Genomic DNA, 18,484 nt, shown 5'->3' on the forward strand with positions numbered 1-18,484 from the left:
AGCTAAGTAATCTTCACATGTACGAGGGCAATGTGATGGGAGCACTTACTTTTGGCAATATCAGAGGACAAAGTTAGAAGATCTAGGGGTGGATATCGATACTGGTAAGATAGATTGGAACAAAGCAGAACAGAGGTGGTCACTTGTAATCTTTCATGTCTCAATATGCAAGACATGTAAAGTCTGGTGAAATCCTATCGTTAACTTTCACTCCCACACTATTGCATATACAGTCTGAATCATATAGAACAAGCCTTCTGATCCATAGCTTTGTGATTGACCTTAGATGTAATAATGTACTAGGCTGTTATCGATAAAATTGTTGAAAAGAAGCTCCGGCGGCCGATCGCCCGCTCGCCGACCCACCCCGATAAGAGCGATTAAAAAGTGCCTGAGCTTCCAGAAAATCCCAAAGCCAGCTTACAAATTGCGACAAACCCTCAATCGTCCCATACCCCTCCAACGCAGCTCTCAGTCCCTGGACCGAAGGCGCATGCTTAGAGCTTCTTTGGTTCCAGATTGCTATCTCAAATACCACAGGAATCTAGGGAATCTAGACCCCGACAGCTGGTCACCACCGATCTAACACTAAGAAGCTCAAACCATCCGAGTGCATGCATCATACCTCAGCAGCAGCACGTCACAGGTCCCCACTACTTCTACCCTTCCCTTTGTTTCTCTCATAACCTTCCTCCGCTCATGCAACAGTTCACAACCTTCACTCGAGCAACCTCGGTCGCAGCTTCCAGAACGGCAAGCTTCAGGCTTTCATCTCTCTCTAGACAGTTCTCTGCTTCCTCGTCCATAATGGCGCCAGTTCCCAAAGAGTGTGATTACCTTGTCATTGGTGGTGGCAGTGGTGGTTTGGCATCTGCAAGGAGGGCCAGTGGCTACTATGGGGCAAAGACAATTGCGGTAGAAAGCAAGCGACTAGGAGGAACCTGTGTCAATGTGGGGTATGAAAATCAAAATATTTGAAGAGGACAGGGCTAACAGAGCATGTAGATGTGTACCTAAGAAGGTCACATTCAACGCAGCCTTGATTGCAGAAACTATAAAAGAAGCTAAGGCTTACGGATTTCATGTCGAACATACAGCTCCATTCGACTGGGGCTATTTCAAGAACAAGAGAGATGCATTTATCAAGCGCCTCAACGGAATCTACGAGAAGAATTTGGGAAATGACAAGGTGGAATATATTCACGGACGAGCACATTTGACCGGCAAGAATGAAGCAGAGATTGTCCTGGACGACGGCACGAAACAGATCGTAAAGGCAAAGAAAATTCTACTAGCAGTTGGAGGACACCCAACTATTCCACAAGGCATTCCAGGATCAGAATACGGTGTCAACAGTGATGGCTTCTTCGACATCGATAGGCAACCAAAGAAAGTTGCGTTAGTGGGTGCCGGATATATTGCTGTGGAGTTTGCAGGCATGTTCAATGCTCTTGGAACGGAGACACATCTCTTTATTCGACACGATAAGTTCTTGAGAAGTTTCGATCCCATGGTCCAAGATGCGATCACCACGGAATATGAAAGACTAGGCGTTCATTTACACAAGAACTCGAGTCAAAGCAAGGTCGAGAAAGACGAGAAGACAGGAAAGCTGACGATACACTATAAGGATTCGACAGGAGAAGGCAAGCTTGAAGATGTTGACGATCTGATTTGGGCCATCGGACGTTCACCAGAAGTCGAAGATCTCGGACTAGACAAGGCCGGAGTCAAACAAAACGACAAAGGTCAAATCATTGCGGACGAATATCAAAACACCAATGTTGAGAACATCTATTCTCTTGGTGACGTGGTTGGCAAGGTCGAGCTCACCCCTGTCGCCATTGCAGCAGGTCGAAAGCTCAGTGATAGACTTTTCGGACCCGAAAAGTTCAAGGAATCAAAGCTGGACTACAATTTGATTCCATCTGTTGTCTTTGCTCACCCAGAGGTTGGCAGTATTGGTCTGACAGAACCACAAGCGATTGAGAAGTACGGCAAGGAGAACATCAAGGTGTACAACACCAGCTTCACCGCCATGTACTACTCAATGATGGAGCCAGACGACAAGGGACCCACAAAGTACAAACTTGTTTGTCAAGGACCAAATGAGAAGGTCGTTGGTCTCCACATCTTGGGTCTGGGAAGTGGAGAGATGTTGCAGGGTTTTGGTGTAGCTGTCAAGATGGGTGCTACAAAGGCCGACTTCGACAGCTGTGTGGCAATCCACCCCACAAGCGCCGAAGAACTGGTTACGTTGAAGTAAATAGTGCATGCTTGATGGCATTGCCTTTCGTGTGAATAGATGGCGTTACCGACTCAGTGTTTCTGTCTTTTGCGTTGCTTATTTTTGGAATGTTGTGCTTGGGATCTTTTCGGTAGCTCTGGATCGTCTTTTCATTTTTCCGTCTCGCTTGTCCGTTTAATGTTTGGCTTTCATGTATGGGGCGAAGGAGCTTATGCTTCCAGCCAGAGAATGCTTAGGCTTTCATACATGGTCTCCTGGCCAATTTCTGGAAGCCGAGTAATTCCAGCTTATCTCGAATACGGCTATGCAATGCTTTGTTGTCTATTCAAGATATGCGGTCAAAGTAGATGGAGCAATGTTCTCGATCCAGAGCTGATCTCTATGTGGCTCCTTCTTCCTCAATGTAAAGCTGCTTATTCTTACTGCGGTCTATTGCAATGACCTTTTGAGGTTATGGGCAATGGTTGATACAGGGTACCATGATATGATCAGAGAACAGCGAGTTCTTCTCAAATCTGTGGTGATGGCTTTTCTTCTTTGGCGTTTCCCGCATCTTGTGATGTAGGCACTCTACATTACAGACTCGGTAAAGAGCTTCTCATTCGGATAGTACTTTAATCCGTTCGCCTGCAAGTTACAGCCTTGTGCTACGGGTTAGCTAGTAATTCCGTTCCGTCTCTTCCTTAGCTTCAGAGATAGAGGGCACAAACGGTTGCTTTCGCTTCACGATCGCTTGATATTACTCTCCCAAAACAACAACCATCCTCACCCTCCTCCCCCTTGAAGGTTCTCTACAATGCCTTCATTCATGCGTTCGCGCAAGCGCCCACCACCTCCTGCAAAGCTGGAGATCAACCGTTCGACTGAAGTCTCGGTTCAGATCGAGCGTGATGAAGAGGGTAGACGTAGGTTGGAGCATCTATTCGCACTCTTGGATATCCCCCGCGATTCCATGCCTGGTCCAGACGAGGAAGTATCGGATGTATCGATCTTCACTGGTGTTTATGCCCCAACGTCTGCTTTCTGTAAGTTCTACTCCGTTGCAATACATATTCCCTTGGTTCGACGTCGAGTCGCTAAAGTGCAATACACCTTTTTGACCAAGCACCTGGAAAGGAACAGAATGCTAACTGTGATAATCTGGGGTATAGGGTGCGACGGCAGAACTGAAATCCGTGTCTACGTCAACGACATCGATGTCACTGCTAACCCGGAACCTGGCAGTTTCCCATCTGGCCCCTCTGTCCGCCCCCCGTCTCGATCACAAACTCTTCAACCAAGACTAAGAAGACGGGAAAAGATAGTCAATCTTATGTTGGACTCGGCGCAACACCTTAACACCTTCATCGAGAAGACCCACGAGAAATTCAGCTTCACGCACGTACCCGCTGACGAAGATACCACACCAGTCGAGCACAATCCACGTATTGTATACCACCCTCCTCGTATCTACGGCGGCGGCCTTAACTGCGCAATTCCAATGATGGATCAACGGAGAATTCGGCCAAGCCCTCCCAGTCTGTCGTTGCGAGAGATCGGCGAGAATGCTGTGAATCGGGTTTCTAGCTATTTTGCGAGACCAAGAGACGAAAGAGATATGACTCCTCTTCTCGAGCAGCGCCCCGCTGTCCCTGATATGGAAGCAAACCTGACTTCCGATCAAGTCAGTGAGATTCACAAATGGGCCGAGGACACTATTTCGGAGAGCAACCCACTGTCTCCTCAGAACGACGGTATCCACTCGCTCACTACACGTGAGCTCCTCAGCCTTGAAGGGGGCCGGATTGATAAGATCGAGCTCGCGAAGCACTATTGCGGACCGCCAAATACTCCTCTAGTCGGCGCCACGGATGCTGATGCTATGAGCGATGTCCCTGGTCTGTCTTTGGACGCTAACGAAGACACCGAGCAAAATCTCAACGAGACACAAATTGCTAAGCGTAAAGACCTCCTCAACTACCTCGGCGAGGCTTGCCACGTCTCTATCCACCTCGCAGCGGACAATATCAACTCGTTCGAAGCCGACCTAAACCTCTCTGATTATTACAAGATCCACCTAATCGAGCCACGAAACACGAAGAAAGTTACTGTAGGCAATTTGGAGGATCCAGTCGTTAAGCAATCTCTGAGCAGCGACGAAACCGACAACACGGCTGTTGAGCGAGTCGAAATTCGATCCTTGAACTTGGGAGACTTGGAAGTGAACGAGGACAAAGATGAGAACCAAATCGTGGCTGCACCTTCTTACCGACCAGTTCAAGCCTTGGTCCTGTATCTCTGCGGCAAAGGAAAGTCTCACGATTGTATCGCAACCATGTTGATCGACCTCGACGATGAATTCAAGAACCTGAAAGGCAAGGTCTTCCGTGGTATCAAGTTCCCCGAGCAGTTCGATTGGTCTGATGATTGGGTTGCCAAGGTTGTTACACTCTGCAAGACGAAGCCGAAGCATCACATCTGGGAGAATTTGGTCAAGAAGGCATGGGAGAAGAAGATTCACGGCTCGGCATACAAGTTGGCTAAGAAGAATGCGAAGATTGCTAAGATGAGAGAGATTGTTCACCGTACATTGGAGGATCACTTCGATTGGCGATTTGGCAAGGGTGAAAACGAGAATGAGCATACGAACACTAATGGTCCTTCGGAGACTGATTAGATGGTGGTCGGACTGGCGTACATTGGGCGTGGACCGCGTTGGTAAAGTGGATGGCCGGGGCGTTCATTTGAGGCATTGCGTATGGTGTTGGACTACCTTTTCTTTTGTCTCTTGTTGGACTACATTTCCTTGCGGGGAGTCTATCTCACAGTGACGAACAATGACGGTGGAGGAGTGGCGGTCACCTGAGGACGCACATACGACTTTACAGATCTCCTTCTTTGTCATGTTTCACTTCTATGAGAATACTGAGCACTGTTACTGGCGGAACAATGAGAGACACACGAAGTGTAACCAATCGTCAGTAGCTTATCAAAATAAAGCAATTCACAAGTCATAAATCCAGGCAATGACAAGAGTTGCCATTGAGACTGGGTTCTATCTAATGGTACATGAGATGCAAATGAGTGTGTATGATCTCCTCCTTGATCAAAGCTTACAAGACTTCCTTTAGTTCAATCCAGAACCAATTCTACCGCCAGTGAAGAGGGGTCAGATGTCAGGAATTCCCAAAGCTGCCATTCCCAATCCTTGTCCAATATCCAACAACAACCTCATCCACGTCAAGTTAGTAGCCGTGATTGGCGTGGCCACGAGAAACAAGGTCCAGGGGAACCGAGTGGGTGATGAGAAGAGACATGACACACGTGCTAGGAGGGGACAACTTGAGAGCATGGAGCATGGTCTTGAGATTGGCGTCGGTGATCTCAGTCTCGTTCATGGAGGTACCAGGAGCCCAGCTAGAGGCGCCGTAGGTGTTGACGGGGTCCCAAGTAACCTTGACGCGCTCGGCATCGTAGTCGGCACCCCAGAAGCAGCGATCAGGGACGTTGACGCGGTCACTTTGAGGTCGCTTCTCGAGCGAGTGGAAGTGGGTTTTGACCTGGTCGACTAGGCCACGGCGGGTATCGAGAGCGGCGGGGCTGATCATGAAGATCTCGTTGGCACCGTTCTGGATGTTGTCACCGTCCTTGCGGGTAAGACCGATACGGCAGGGGAAAGGCTCGCCAGAGAAAGGCATGGGGAGGGACATGGTCGACATGGATGCCATGGTTGGGATGATTGATTGTTTGATGTGATCGAAGTGAGAGAAGTATATGGAGGCTGTTTCCGATTCGATATCGAGAGAGTGTTCTTCAGAAAGCTGAAGGATGATCTGAATGCTGATGATGCCAATGAAGAGGGAGAGAGGGACTGTTAATATAGATTCTGAAAGCTTAGAAATTCCCATCAGGACTCACTCTCTGAAAGATGAATCAACCTGCTAGCGAAAGAAACGGACGTTCATTGCCACGAAAGAAAGATCCCAGCTTGTTTGCACTGTTTTGTAAGTGTCTTTCCGACGAAATCTCGCGCATCTGCACAGAGGAACTGGAGTTATACAATCCTTTACTGTATGCATGCTTTCATACAAGCAATGAAAATTTCAAGCTACAGCCTCCGCTTCTGTGTGTTGATGCAAATTCTTTGGAGAGTCGACTGCCCTGGTCGCTAGATGTAAAGCTCCATTACTACCCTGAGTGAATAACCACTCCCAGCACAGCAAAGAAGTTTAGTGGAAAGCCGTTGCATGCCATTCAGCCTGGCAAAAGAGATTGAAGTCGTACATAGACAGTACATGCACATAGGAAGGGTGCCTAGAAGAACCATCCCGACACACTGAAAGGCAGCTGCGTTTGCTATGCATGCAAGTAGCCGATTGATTACATTTTTCTGGGTTTCTTACTTTCTCTTCCACCTTACTCATAATAAGCAAATGACGGCCTACCATCTTATGTTGAGTCGTAACCATCATAGCCAATATAAGCTCCCAGCTCTCTTTGAGTGCTGACAAATTCCTCACTTGCAAGGCCATTTTTCTTTGCCCTCTCCAAACCTTTGGCATCTTTATGCCAATCACAGGCATAATCGCACTCCGGGACAGCTTCTTCCCCGAAGTATTTGCATATCAGCCGATGCCGACATGTTTCAACGTTCTCGCAGTAGTCTACTACTGCCTGAAGGCTCTTTGCTCGAGCTTCGAAGTTTTTCATCTCTAATTTGTCCCTGCTCATTCTGTTGAAAGCTCGATCCCGGTCTTCTCGGCTGTAGTACATGATGCATACACTAGCTTTCCCGTCTCTACCAGCGCGACCGGCCTCCTGGTAGTAGCCCTCAAACGACTTTGGTAACTGCCAATGAACCACGAATCGTACGTCTTCTTTATCAATTCCCATGCCAAACGCCGTGGTTGCTACGATGACATCGTAGCCTTTGTCGTTATTGACCCACCGCTGCAGGGTTTCATCTTTTTCATCTTTGTGCAGTCCTGCATGATAAGGTTTTGCTCCAATACCATCTGAGCGGAGTTTAGCTGCAATCTCCTCGCATTCGTTACGGAAGAGGGCATATATGATGCCAGAAACGTTATCTATCCGTTCGCCCTTGCGTTCGAGTTCCCTACGACGCTCCACGTTTTCGGCACGGTACTTGTGAACTCTTCTCAGCCAACCCAGGAAGTCTAAGAAACAGTATCAGTGGGGTTTCAGTTCTAAGGAAGGAAAAGAAGCACCACAGGAAAGGAGGGATTGGGAATCTTCGAAACAGGGCAAAAATTACATACCATTGTAATGAGGTTCTTCGTCACACTTGAACCTTACTTCGTAATGCAGGTTCTTTCGGTCTGTGGTCATGGTGTACACCTTGATGTTGGCCTCATCCAAGCCAAGCATGTTGATAATATCGTCCCGAACTTTGGCCGTTGCCGTTGCAGTAAGACATATGATAGGGACATCTGGAAAATTCTCTCGAAACCAACGCAGGTCTTGGAAAGACTTTCGGAAGTCATGGCCCCATTCCGAAATACAATGTGCTTCGTCTACGGCTACGCGAGCTAACTCTCGCTGTTCGTACACGACCCTCAAATGTTTACGGAAGGACTCTGTAGCACATTGCTCTGGGGTCACATACAGCAGACGAGTACGGGGATGACCTGTTGCGAGATCGCGTAATAAGCGTTGCCTCTCGGTGTACGTGGTATTTCCGTTTATCATGCCAGCGTCAATATCGGCAGCACGCAGTGCGTTAACCTGATCAGTCTGTAAGGGTCAGATCAACTTTCGTTTGAGGAAATGGGAGGAATAATGGGGAACTAAGGCTCTTCCACTCAACGATGGTTAAGATAGGAAAAGTTCAGTTGGCTGGGAAGGAGATTTATGAAGCCTACCATCAAGGAAAGTAATGGACAAATCACCACGGTGACTAATTGATGTCAGACTTTCTTCGTCAACTCATAATGGATGATTCTTACTTCCATGATCTATAACAGCTGGTAATTGAAAGCATAAGCTTTTGCCAAACCCTGTAGCTGCTTGCACGAACACATCTTTCTTGTCGAGTGCATCAACGATAACCTCACGTTGTTGGCCCCTGCATTCCATGTCAGCTATCAACATTGTCAAATTGTTCGGACTGAACCTACCTGAAAGTAGTCCTCTTGAACTTTCTCCTCAGCGTAAAGTCGATATCGACACATGAGTTAGTCTTCGTGAGAGCAGGCATTGTGAAAATGAGTGAGACCACGTGATTGATATGGTGCGTCCGTTCAAGTTGGCGTTCTTTTGGAAGATCGAGGACAGTGACGTTCCATTCTCGATATTCGATCCAAGTCTCTTGCTCAAGAGTTCTTAGGTGCTGTTCAGGTTGTGAAGTATTTTGCGACTGAGCTTGCGATGATGTTGATGGAGGAAACGCGAACCGCGACTGGAAAATGAAGGTCCACTTCGCCTAATCTGGAAATGGCACTTCAGATGACGACCTTCCTCACGAAGCAATTTGAACGCAATTTATCACTGGACTCGATGCGTAGAGGCGGAGAATGTTATTGAAGTGAATGAGCCGTCAGCTTGTCCTCAGTGAAGTCGTACTTTTCTGTCTGTCGTCGCGTTTTCGCAGCATTCTCAGCTAGTGTTGAGGGCCATCATTTCCACTGTCCTACACATGGCTTTTGAGAATTTCGTGGGTCTCCTGATATCAAACAGCCAAAGACATATTTGACTACCTTCTTCGAGAGCTAATAAGGCTCACATACATTACAGCTTTCGAGCCACGCTATCATTTGCCTTAGCATACACCAGACACACATTTCGTCAAAGAGCAATGGTACTGCTAGAGTCAGCTACGAATATGTTGCATTTAAGAGCTGTCGAAGGAACATCTCGATTCGTGAATGAAAGCTCGCAGGATTTCGCGCCACGCAATGCCAATGCTCATACGGACGTATTGAGCTAGTGCTGACGGCAGGGTAGAGGGGTGGGATCACCTAATAAGTATCCAGTTTTTACTACTCTCCTTTTAAGCAAGCTACTCTCTTGCAAGTGCCAAAAAGACAGAACACTTTCTCGATCAACATGGCATCTTCCGTTCCCGTCATTCAAGTCCTTTCGAGGAACAATTATGAAGACCAACACATTGTAGCGTTGCCAGAGTCGAGCTCGCTTCCCACATTACCTCCGTCTTCCCTTCGCATCAAGACTTCAATTCTTTCTCTGACAACCAACAACTTCTCCTACGCTAGAATCGGCCATTTGCTTGGGTGGTGGGACATCCATCTTCTACCGGAATCGATACCTGCAGAGTACGCAGACCCAAAGAAGTTCGGACGGATTTCAGGCTGGGGCTACGGTATTGTCCTTGAGAGCAACGTCTCAGAAATCCAAGTAGGAACTCAACTCTATGGCTACCTTCCAATCGGCACATTGCCTGTCGATGTCGAAATCCAAATCGACACCCAAGTTCCCAATCAGATAGTGGTTACCAGCAAGCACAGGCAGCACGTGCTCCCTATCTACAACCGCTATTTGGCTTTTCCACCTGCGAATACTTCTGAGGGAACGACTCAAGAGCAACACAGTAAAGGCTACGATTCGTTGATGTAAGTAATCTTCGTGTTGTAGTGATTTTTCTACTGCTTTCCATACTGCTCTAGTTCTTGGAACTCCCAAAACTCAGACCAAGCGAACCCCTTTGAACACCAGGACATTCTCCGAACCTTGTACCAAAGAACTTCGCTTACACTCAAGCTTCTGAATTAGGCAAGTACTGTTTGAAACAAGCTACATGATGAATCGGTTTGTATTCGCCTCGGAATCGGCTGAGCTTGTGCATCCGTCTGGAGATCCCAACGATGGCTGGACTCTCGAAAAAGCTGATATTGGACCCAAAACTACTGTGGTGATCTTTTCACCCAGTGGAAAGACGGCTCTCGCTTTTGCTCACCAGCTCAAGCATAGTCGACCGGTAGGCAAACTACCTCATGCCATCATTGGTGTGGGATCTTCGGCTTCGCAAGCATTCTCCGAAGGCACTGGTCTGTACGACAAAGTGCTGATCTACGAGGCCGATTCGGGTGACTTGTCTTTGGAGTTAGGCCTTCAGGCTGATTCGAAAATCATTGTATGCGACTTTGGTGCAAGAGGAAATGCGCCTGCGAGATGGGCAGCTAAGTTAAAGCCATCTTACAGCTCGCTGGTGCAACTAGACATTGGAGGAGAAGTCGTACCGGACAGCCCAGAGAAGACCACGGAAAAATTCATGGCTCGAATGGGTGGACCTCTGATTATCAATGCATCGGCTCTGAGGTCTCAAGCAATGGCAATTGTGGGCGAGAAGAAGTATTTTGAAGAATTCTTGAAAGAATGGGAGGCTTTTAAGGCGCAAGGGGGAGTCAAAGGACTTGGTTTGATATGGGGCAGTGGGATGGATGATGTAAAGAAAGGATGGGAGGCTCTTTGTAGAGGTGAAGTAGGACCGAACCAAGGATTAGTCTACAAGTTGTAGAAGGTTCGCCTTAGGAAGGTACAATTTGTGGAAATATTTAAGTTGAATCTTTACCTGGTAGGATAGTAGGTAAATTGTATGATAGCTTCTTGAGAGCTATGCATCTATCGTGGTTACGACTGAATACTACCTAGGTACTTGTGACATCCTCTGATAGAATCGATTTCTTGCTACAGGTCTTGTCCGGTATCGGCCTAGTCGTTGACCATACACTAGTCGTACTGACAGCTCCTTTGTGATACCACATGATTGACGATAACACGATAAGACGTCTAGCAATGTGATACAGCAGCAGTCAAGAATAGGTCACCCGTTTGAGAATTCCGAACATAGGGGAATTTGGAATACATTGTTACCATTCTAAGATTACCTGTAAATTCTGCCGAACCTTGATCTCACTGAGAGGGTCTCCTTTGGTGTCTTGGAGTATCATGACAAACAACAATTTAAGTCCATTGACACTCTGCTCTTGATCAGAAAATCCCTTTTCTGTTCGTATTTGAATTTATTCTTGACATAGCCGACGGCCAGGATACCGAGTCTGTTGAACTCTGCTTTTGGTCTCAAAAACTCTCCCTGTTCGTTTTTGGACCAGTGCTTGAGGCTCATACTAGACAAGGAAATGACCCCGTAACACTGCATATTCTGTCATGAGGTCAGCAGAGCGAGCAGTGCCAGCGTTAGCATCACATGCATGAGTGATTCCGTAGATACAACGATACATGCAAATTGAAAACTGCCGTTCGTGAAAGAAATAGAATGTTGGAAGAAGTACAGCCCAACATCTACGGAGTAGATATACTATTCCCGTGCATAACAATTCGAACACCCTGTCAGCAGCTTGCCCTCGGTATAGATGACAGCTGCAGACCCCAAAAGCGTGAATCCCAGGCCAAGTGAAATTCAGGAACAGTTGGTCGTGGTGGGGTAGTGGTCTCAACGCTCATTGGTCCGCTTCGCCGTACCTTGCAGGCCCGGTGGTGACGGCACCTTCCGTCTGTTACCTTTGACTTTAGCCCGCTCAGGGATATCCGCGACTTCAACCTCCATATCAGATCGACACCCCCGAGAATGCCCTCAACGTCTGCGCAACCTCCACGATCCGGATTTGCATGCAGTCTCTGCATCGCAGATTCCGTTGCATAACCTGCGAACTTCTCAGTCGCGCTTTTGGAGTAGCAACACCGCGTCAAGTCCCTCCTCTCACTCACACCAGTTGAAACATTGATTGCTCCAAGAATCAAGGAGAAGGTCGAGTCCGCTATAAGAGCTAGAGGAAGACATTAGTACCATGGACCGCCCGTCAGGACCACTAGGTGCTGCGACTCAGTCCAGTCGTCCGATGGTAGAGAATGGAGCCCCTCGACCAGCTCCCCCTAACACCACAGGTCGACGAGTTCCCAACAATGTACGACATGAAGCCTCGAGCTCCTCCCTCAAGTCGAAGCCGGAGCCGACTCCGATAGCAGGGCAACAAACCATATCCCTCTTTCAGAAAGCAATGGATAAAGCTCGCGAGGATCACCAGAAGACGGATACTCAAGCTGCGAAGGCAGCTGGGATGATGATATCTGGGGTGACTATCGACTTTAGTCACAAGGGTATTATGGACTTTCCTGACGAGGTTATTGACATAATCAAGGAAGAGCTTGAAAGGTTGAACTACTCTGAATTTGCACTTGTTGCAGCTAACTTAGCTGTTAGATTGGCGTTGTCCCACTGTCATATCAAGGTATTCCCACTGAGGCTCAATGAGTGCTTTCTTCTCCGTTATCTCAATGTCCGCGACAACGGAATCCGAGAATTTCCCCGACCGGTATGTGTATACGAAACCAAGCTACTATTTGTACTGATGACAATACAGATCCTCGAGCTGAAATCTCTCGAAATTCTGGACATTAGCCGAAATAAACTCATAGTTATCCCTGATGAGATTGCCAAGATGACTTCACTCAAGGTCTTCTCTGTGCAGAAGAACAGACTTGAAGGACTTCCTCTCTGCCTGGCAGACATGCCTTCGCTTCAAAAGCTAAAGTTGCACGGTAATCCCTTAAAGTTTCCACCCCAAGATTTGCTATACTATTCAAACATGTCTCCCGATGGCACTGGAATGGACGTTGAACCGAATGACGAGGAGGATCTGATCATTACAACACGAGTAAAGAGGTACTTGAAACAAAAGAGCGAGCAAAAGGCTACCAGCGAGAGGAAATCCACGAATGATCGTTCCGAGACAGAGTCAGGTGGAGAGGAGTCGAGTGAGGGTGCAGAAACTCCCAGAGGACCAACAGGGCCAATGGTCAAACGACTTCCGGGTGGTAGATTTCCCGTCAAAGTCAACGGGACTGAGATGCCTGACTTGAGATCGCCTGCCTTCTCCGGGCCTCGACTACCACCGCCAATACCATCTCGCTCGCACTACAGAGGCTTGTCTCAGCAGAATGCTGCTCTTAGACGCCCTGGGGCGGTTCCACTCACTATCGGCAATGGCAATGAGCGTATTCGCAGCAACAGTGCTAGTAAGGAAGGGTTCGGCATAGCTTCGCGAGATTCAAAGGATCGTGCTGCGGAACGCTCGAGAAGAATGGGTATCGTCTCAAGGAGAGCTCAAGAGCTGGAACTGGAAACTGTTGATGAGACGAGATCAAATCGCCACAGCCACTATCGCGGCCTTAGCCATGGATCTGCGATGACTATTGGCACCAATGGAAGTACCAGAAGTCCTGCAAGCCCTGCAGATTCTGCTTCTCAGAGATCGATATGGGTCAAACGCTTGTCAAGCTTGCCAGAACGGCAGCGAGAATCGAACTCAAGTGATCCTATCATTGAAGGGGCGAAATCGATATTGTATGCTTTGATGCAGATCCACCCGTTCATTCATGACTTTTTAGGCGTTGCTGGAGAGGGACCGGATAAGCGAAGGAGTAGTCTGAAGATGGTCTTTTATAGCGCTAACGCACAGATTGCAGAATTGGATAAGCAGATTAAGGCATGGTGCCGATATACCGAAGAAGATGAAGAGATAGCTCCGCGATCGAACGAGCACGTTCACAGAGCTTGCGTAGCGTGTCTGACTGCGTACATGCATGTTTGCACTCTTCTTCAGAGCAACGCGCAAACCATCGCGGCCACCCCAAACTCTCCCGAAATTCGCAGCTTCTTGGTGAACCTTTGGGGTAGCATAATCGAAATTCGCAACGCTACACTAAATTTTCCCGCGCCCTCTCGAAGTTTTAGAAGAATTGAAAACACGACAGCGAACTCCGAAATCTCTCAAAATCAAGCCATGGGCCAGTCGATGAGCAAGGAAAGCGCTCGTGAAGACAGGGCTCGCGCTCAGAATTCCAGCCAGATGACGAGTTCGCAGTCATCCTCCGCTCGAAGTATCGCTCTCAAAGCTCCCGAAGACAAAGCAAAGACCTCTCTGGACGAAAGCATGCGCAACCTATCTATCGACGAGAGGGGAAGAGCTCCTATCCAATTGTCAACAGACCAGATCCCAACAGTACAAACCAGGGATAGGTCTGTCACACCTGTACCTCTGCACGAACGACCTGGACTTTATATGAATCCCAAGGCCAAATTGCCGGACGCCGAGTACCTAGGACAGCTTCGAATGGAGACAAGTTCAGACCCTCAATTTGCTGTTCAGCTTCGCTCGGCTCTTTTGAACTCTACTCCACGTTCCGAAGAATCGTTTACCTCGAACAGCTCTGACATCAGAACCATGGGCGGATCGTTCACGGACCACGATCAAATGTTCGAAAAGATCTATCTGACGCTGCGTGATCTTACCAAAATGATTGAACAGCTGATGCCAGACATGAGAGATCGCCTCGTGATTGCACTGAAACTCAACAGCAAGAGTCAAAATCCAGACATGACCAACGAAACTTGGCAAATTATGATCAATCAGTGTGAGAATGCATTGATCGATGCCGCATGGTTGAAGCAACGCCTTTCTCAGATCAAGTTGAAAGATCCTCCTCCTAGGAACAATGAGTTCTGGCGCACTTCTTACCGATTCATTGGGGTAGGTCATTCTAGAATTTTATATAGTATCAACAATGCTAACCGTCTGAAGGGCGTGGTAGACTTGATGCAAGGGACTCGGAGTGCCAAGCAAACCTCGACTTTGATGCCCTTCGAAGTTATCAACAAGTTGTCCGTTATCCAAAAAGCGTTCAAGCGAGTACTCCATTTGATCCATCTATCACCGTGGGCCCCGGGCGATAACTACCCGAATTCGAAGACCGCACCTTACGCTGTCAACTCGCTCGTACCGCAAGTCCCTCTTCCTATGACACCTCAAAGCGCTGCTCTTGGTCCCGCCGTACAAGCAACTGTACCTTCAACTCCCCAAAGCGCGACGTTCGGTGGATCATATTCTGGCAATGGTTACGACCGGGCAGGTACTTTCACATCCATGACTGATTCAAGCGTCAGCTCTCGGAACGGAACCATGACGGCAGCTTCCGCTTTCATGCGCGAGAATGATGGCTCGGCTACACCTGTGACTGCGCGTTCGACAGACGGCTATTCGAATGGTCTCAGAACTACTCATTATCAGGGCAATTCCGGCTTTGTGAACTATAATGGCAACAGCAGCGGCATGAGCGATGGTACGATGCATCCGTCTTCGGTCATCAGTCCTGCGACTCCGTCTGTACCCAACACCTCGTTCTCGAGAAACTACTTTGGTAGTAACGGCAATGGCTCCAACGTGTACAACAGCAGGCCCAACAACTAAACCCTGACTTCCGATCCACCATCTTTCTGCCTTTTAGCGATAAGCGTCCTTGACGTTGTTTTTGTATGTACATCTGGCTGGCGTTGGCGTTTGGAACTCATCAAGTGCATTTCTTGTGGCGTTGGGATGGACAACGCGTTGCTTTTTTCTGGACAAAGCACCCAATTTCAAGGGGTAGCAATCATTGTGGGATTATGGTGTGAATGAAGGACAATGGCGTGGGTGACGACAGTATGGGAGAGGGAAGGAGATGAGGGGGATTGTTACTGCGGCTTTCTTTGGCTGCGGGCTTACCTTCACTGTACCGGAACTTGAGGATCATGGAACATAATCGACGATAAATATGGTGTTTATGATAATGTAAAGTTTAGCTGTAACTCTTTTCCCAAGGTGAGATCATGATGTGTGATGACTTTGATATTTGTCAGATCAGATGAAAGTCTGATGATAAGTGGCAGCGTAGATCTATACCTCTCTTTAGTGACTGAAGTGTGGTTCCTGCTGGTAAGGAAGGAATGTTCAAACATAGTGCCTTAACGCCCTTCTCCCCTACAAATGCAGATCTTGAAATTGTCAAAACTTCCACTATCACTTGTTTGTATCGCCACAACATCATTCCATATGGAGCTCAGAACTTGGTTTGGTTTATTTTCTGGGTATAAATAAAAACTACGCTGGTGAAGAATGCGAAGAAACGGGACTGAGACCTATGTATGGATTGGGAATAGACATAGGGGGTATATCGGATGCTGAACGCCTTCGCTATGCTGTATAAATCGTCGCCTGTCGCTATGGTGAAGTTGTTAAGTTGTTGGGAGGTGCTGGTGGCTGGTTCCTGGGGGAAGAGGAATTTGAGTTGGGAGGCTTTGGGATGTTCGGTCTCCAAGTCTAAGTCTAAGTCAGACTTTGAGTTAGCCGAATACTCAAGAATCCTCCTCAACCCTCCCCGTCAAAAACCCACTCCGACTCCCACTACCCCCCATCTCCACCACCTCATCCCTTCTAACCCCCCACCTCAACCCCCTCTTCCACGCCCCCGCACTCACATACCGCTGATTGATCACCATCGCCACCGCCGCCACCTGCCCATTATGTATATTATCCATCTCAATCAAATTCGGATACGTGCTCGGACTCAACTTCTCCCATATCGTCTGGAACAGCTTGTGTTCCACCCACATCGACTCCCCGATGATAGAATGGAAACTGTTCGCGACATCAATGAGGTCTTTGACGCGCGGGGAAATCGTGTAGGCGAGGCGGAAGAGGGGGGATTTGGGGGTGGTGCGGGAGCTGAGTAGGAAGGTGGTTAGGGAGGAGTCGAGGATCGCCGGGTCGGAGGTTTGGATCCATTCTCCTACCCAGGGAAGCCGGGATTCGTGCACGAAGGCCGGGTGGCCCGAATCGGGAGCGGGCGCCCAGGGAGGCAGCCGGATCAGAACGGCGGATTTGGAGCCGGGGCGGATGAAGGTTGATATGGGCATCGTGGACAGATCCTCGGGGAGGGGGAGGTCGGGGTTAGTCGGTCTCCAGAGATCGGCGATGCCTTCGAGGAGCGTGTAGAGTTCCTGCCAGCGGTTCGGGGGCAGGCCGTCGCGGAGCGGATGCGTGGCGCCCGAGTCGGCGCCGTCGACTTCGTGGCTGAGTTCTAGGATGAGGAGCTCGCCGGGGGTTTCGGTGTTGAAGCGGTTTATGTCGGCGATCATGTCGACGAAGTCGGCGCCCGTGGCTCCGGCGTAGGTTCCGGTCGACATCTTGCTGACGTGGGAGGTGAGCCATTTGCCGTGGGCGAGGGCGGGGCGGAGGTCCAGCCAGCGAGAGCCGAATTGGAGTTGGTGGTAGATTTGGTAGGTTTGGCATTGGGTGTTGTGTGCGTTGCCTAGGTAGGCGTAGCTCACGTAGTTCATGCCGGCGTTGTGGGAGCGGGGCATGGAGATTTCGCGTAGTTCTTTGGTGCTGATGAGGGGGAGTTGGTGTTGCGTCCAGTTCTTGGGGGGTTGGGATGTCACGTATGGCTCGATGCCGTTTCCGGACATGACGAAGAGGACGCTGCCGTCGTGGTCGAAGCCGAGGTCGATGACCTTTTCCTTGGTCATGGTCAGTGCGGCGAGTGCGTCGCTGTATTCGATCAAGAGCTTCTTGCCGCCTGTCTGTCGAGCTTGGATGGTGAAGGAGAGGTCGGTGCCGACTAGTTGATAAGTTGCCTCTGCTCCGCAGTCTCCGTTGTCGCCCCAGTGATACCACCATTCGACATATTGTTCGTGTCTTCCACCAGCAGGAATGAGATCTCCTGGAATCCAGTCCATGTGGTATGAGTGCTGGTATGTCAATTGCCAGTTATATGGACTGAGATTGACAAGCTGGAGGTAACCACCTGGGCCAGCAAGAACAAGTTTAGCACCACAGAGCAAAGCACTGGCAGCCCCAAGTAAGAATTTGCGGTAACGCATGATGAGTGTGTCGAAGTAGATAAAACGGTAAAGATATTGTGCTGGAAGTATAAGTGGTTGCTACAGCTTGTAGAAGAAGGATTTGTTATGTGATATTGACGAGAGTTGAGTGTGTGTATATCTTGGAAAGATGTATACTTACAGAACAAGAGAGAAATGATTGTGCGAAGAAGTTCAACCGCGTTCAAAATATTATGATCTGGACTGGGACGAAACTTAGGGGCCGGGCCTTCACCTAGTGAAGTGCTAACAGCTAAAGTACCAGACAACTGGGAACTCCCATCAGAAGTGAGCATTTTTGATGCAAGCACATTTGGTGGCATGACTCGAGAGACTACCTCTGGCACTCTGGTCCAACATTTTACTAGTCCTTATCCGCATCAATCATTCCATATGAAAGGAACACTTTCAGGAGTGGACATGTATATAGAATGTGCTTTGTGTATGATGTGGGCAATTTTCTAGTCCTTATACAGCTTAGGGTACTTAGGGTACCAGATTTTGAAATTAACTCAACCCTACCCGAACCCAACTTCAGGGTTCGGACTGGCGTAGAAGTACGA

General features: G+C 48.6%; 7 protein-coding genes across 7 annotated transcripts; 4 read left to right on the top strand and 3 right to left on the bottom strand.

The window, feature by feature from the left end:
• Positions 1 to 807: 807 nt before the first annotated feature.
• Positions 808 to 2,266, top strand: LY89DRAFT_594033 (uncharacterized protein; the record flags this gene model as incomplete). Its single annotated transcript, XM_018209781.1, has 2 exons — positions 808 to 956; positions 1,006 to 2,266. 2 exons carry the CDS (start codon positions 808 to 810, stop codon positions 2,264 to 2,266), a joined length of 1,410 nt encoding a protein of 469 aa, XP_018066392.1.
• Positions 2,267 to 2,655: 389 nt separating this feature from the next.
• LY89DRAFT_219689 (uncharacterized protein) lies at positions 2,656 to 4,984 on the top strand. Its single transcript, XM_018205932.1, has 2 exons — positions 2,656 to 3,273; positions 3,400 to 4,984. Exons 1-2 carry the CDS (start codon positions 3,045 to 3,047, stop codon positions 4,902 to 4,904), a joined length of 1,734 nt encoding a protein of 577 aa, XP_018066393.1. The 5' UTR covers positions 2,656 to 3,044; the 3' UTR covers positions 4,905 to 4,984.
• A 331-nt stretch (positions 4,985 to 5,315) lies between these two features.
• On the bottom strand, positions 5,316 to 6,085 carry LY89DRAFT_688511 (uncharacterized protein). Its single transcript, XM_018215723.1, has one exon. The coding sequence runs from the start codon at positions 5,953 to 5,955 to the stop codon at positions 5,473 to 5,475; it is 483 nt and encodes a 160-aa protein (XP_018066394.1). The 5' UTR covers positions 5,956 to 6,085; the 3' UTR covers positions 5,316 to 5,472.
• A 322-nt stretch (positions 6,086 to 6,407) lies between these two features.
• LY89DRAFT_722418 (recQ family helicase-like protein RecQ) lies at positions 6,408 to 8,634 on the bottom strand. The gene is made up of 5 exons (XM_018218729.1): positions 8,365 to 8,634; positions 8,194 to 8,312; positions 8,110 to 8,144; positions 7,507 to 7,981; positions 6,408 to 7,404 (listed from the first exon to the last, which is right to left on the bottom strand). Exons 1-5 carry the CDS (start codon positions 8,442 to 8,444, stop codon positions 6,677 to 6,679), a joined length of 1,437 nt encoding a protein of 478 aa, XP_018066395.1. The 5' UTR covers positions 8,445 to 8,634; the 3' UTR covers positions 6,408 to 6,676.
• A 609-nt stretch (positions 8,635 to 9,243) lies between these two features.
• LY89DRAFT_722419 (uncharacterized protein) lies at positions 9,244 to 10,841 on the top strand. Its single transcript, XM_018218730.1, has 2 exons — positions 9,244 to 9,816; positions 9,977 to 10,841. Exons 1-2 carry the CDS (start codon positions 9,293 to 9,295, stop codon positions 10,719 to 10,721), a joined length of 1,269 nt encoding a protein of 422 aa, XP_018066396.1. The 5' UTR covers positions 9,244 to 9,292; the 3' UTR covers positions 10,722 to 10,841.
• A 915-nt stretch (positions 10,842 to 11,756) lies between these two features.
• Positions 11,757 to 15,842, top strand: LY89DRAFT_786185 (uncharacterized protein). The gene is made up of 4 exons (XM_018222959.1): positions 11,757 to 12,377; positions 12,426 to 12,537; positions 12,586 to 14,754; positions 14,806 to 15,842. The coding sequence occupies exons 1-4, from the start codon at positions 12,013 to 12,015 to the stop codon at positions 15,469 to 15,471; spliced, it is 3,312 nt and encodes a 1,103-aa protein (XP_018066397.1). The 5' UTR covers positions 11,757 to 12,012; the 3' UTR covers positions 15,472 to 15,842.
• LY89DRAFT_219881 (PLC-like phosphodiesterase) lies at positions 15,647 to 18,103 on the bottom strand. The gene is made up of 3 exons (XM_018205933.1): positions 16,433 to 18,103; positions 16,179 to 16,365; positions 15,647 to 15,936 (listed from the first exon to the last, which is right to left on the bottom strand). The coding sequence occupies exons 1-3, from the start codon at positions 17,919 to 17,921 to the stop codon at positions 15,822 to 15,824; spliced, it is 1,791 nt and encodes a 596-aa protein (XP_018066398.1). The 5' UTR covers positions 17,922 to 18,103; the 3' UTR covers positions 15,647 to 15,821.
• Positions 18,104 to 18,484: the final 381 nt, after the last annotated feature.

Source organism: Mollisia scopiformis (assembly GCF_001500285.1).
Source record: "Mollisia scopiformis unplaced genomic scaffold LY89scaffold_22, whole genome shotgun sequence".
Lineage (NCBI taxonomy): Eukaryota > Fungi > Ascomycota > Leotiomycetes > Helotiales > Mollisiaceae > Mollisia > Mollisia scopiformis.

Coding starts and splice junctions, on each gene's coding strand:
- LY89DRAFT_219689 (XM_018205932.1), top strand. CDS start 3,045: ATGCCTTCATTCATGCGTTCGCGCAAGCGCCCACCACCTCCTGCAAAG. Junction 3,274..3,399: donor TGCCCCAACGTCTGCTTTCT/GTAAGTTCTACT, acceptor TCTGGGGTATAG/GGTGCGACGGCAGAACTGAA.
- LY89DRAFT_688511 (XM_018215723.1), bottom strand. CDS start 5,955: ATGGCATCCATGTCGACCATGTCCCTCCCCATGCCTTTCTCTGGCGAG.
- LY89DRAFT_722418 (XM_018218729.1), bottom strand. CDS start 8,444: ATGCCTGCTCTCACGAAGACTAACTCATGTGTCGATATCGACTTTACG. Junction 8,145..8,193: donor AGCTGTTATAGATCATGGAA/GTAAGAATCATC, acceptor GACATCAATTAG/TCACCGTGGTGATTTGTCCA. Junction 7,982..8,109: donor GTCCATTACTTTCCTTGATG/GTAGGCTTCATA, acceptor TGACCCTTACAG/ACTGATCAGGTTAACGCACT.
- LY89DRAFT_722419 (XM_018218730.1), top strand. CDS start 9,293: ATGGCATCTTCCGTTCCCGTCATTCAAGTCCTTTCGAGGAACAATTAT. Junction 9,817..9,976: donor AAAGGCTACGATTCGTTGAT/GTAAGTAATCTT, acceptor CTTCTGAATTAG/GCAAGTACTGTTTGAAACAA.
- LY89DRAFT_786185 (XM_018222959.1), top strand. CDS start 12,013: ATGGACCGCCCGTCAGGACCACTAGGTGCTGCGACTCAGTCCAGTCGT. Junction 12,538..12,585: donor TCCGAGAATTTCCCCGACCG/GTATGTGTATAC, acceptor ATGACAATACAG/ATCCTCGAGCTGAAATCTCT. Junction 14,755..14,805: donor CTTCTTACCGATTCATTGGG/GTAGGTCATTCT, acceptor AACCGTCTGAAG/GGCGTGGTAGACTTGATGCA.
- LY89DRAFT_219881 (XM_018205933.1), bottom strand. CDS start 17,921: ATGCGTTACCGCAAATTCTTACTTGGGGCTGCCAGTGCTTTGCTCTGT. Junction 16,366..16,432: donor GGGGGGTAGTGGGAGTCGGA/GTGGGTTTTTGA, acceptor AGTCTGACTTAG/ACTTAGACTTGGAGACCGAA. Junction 15,937..16,178: donor TATTCCCAATCCATACATAG/GTCTCAGTCCCG, acceptor AGAGAGGTATAG/ATCTACGCTGCCACTTATCA.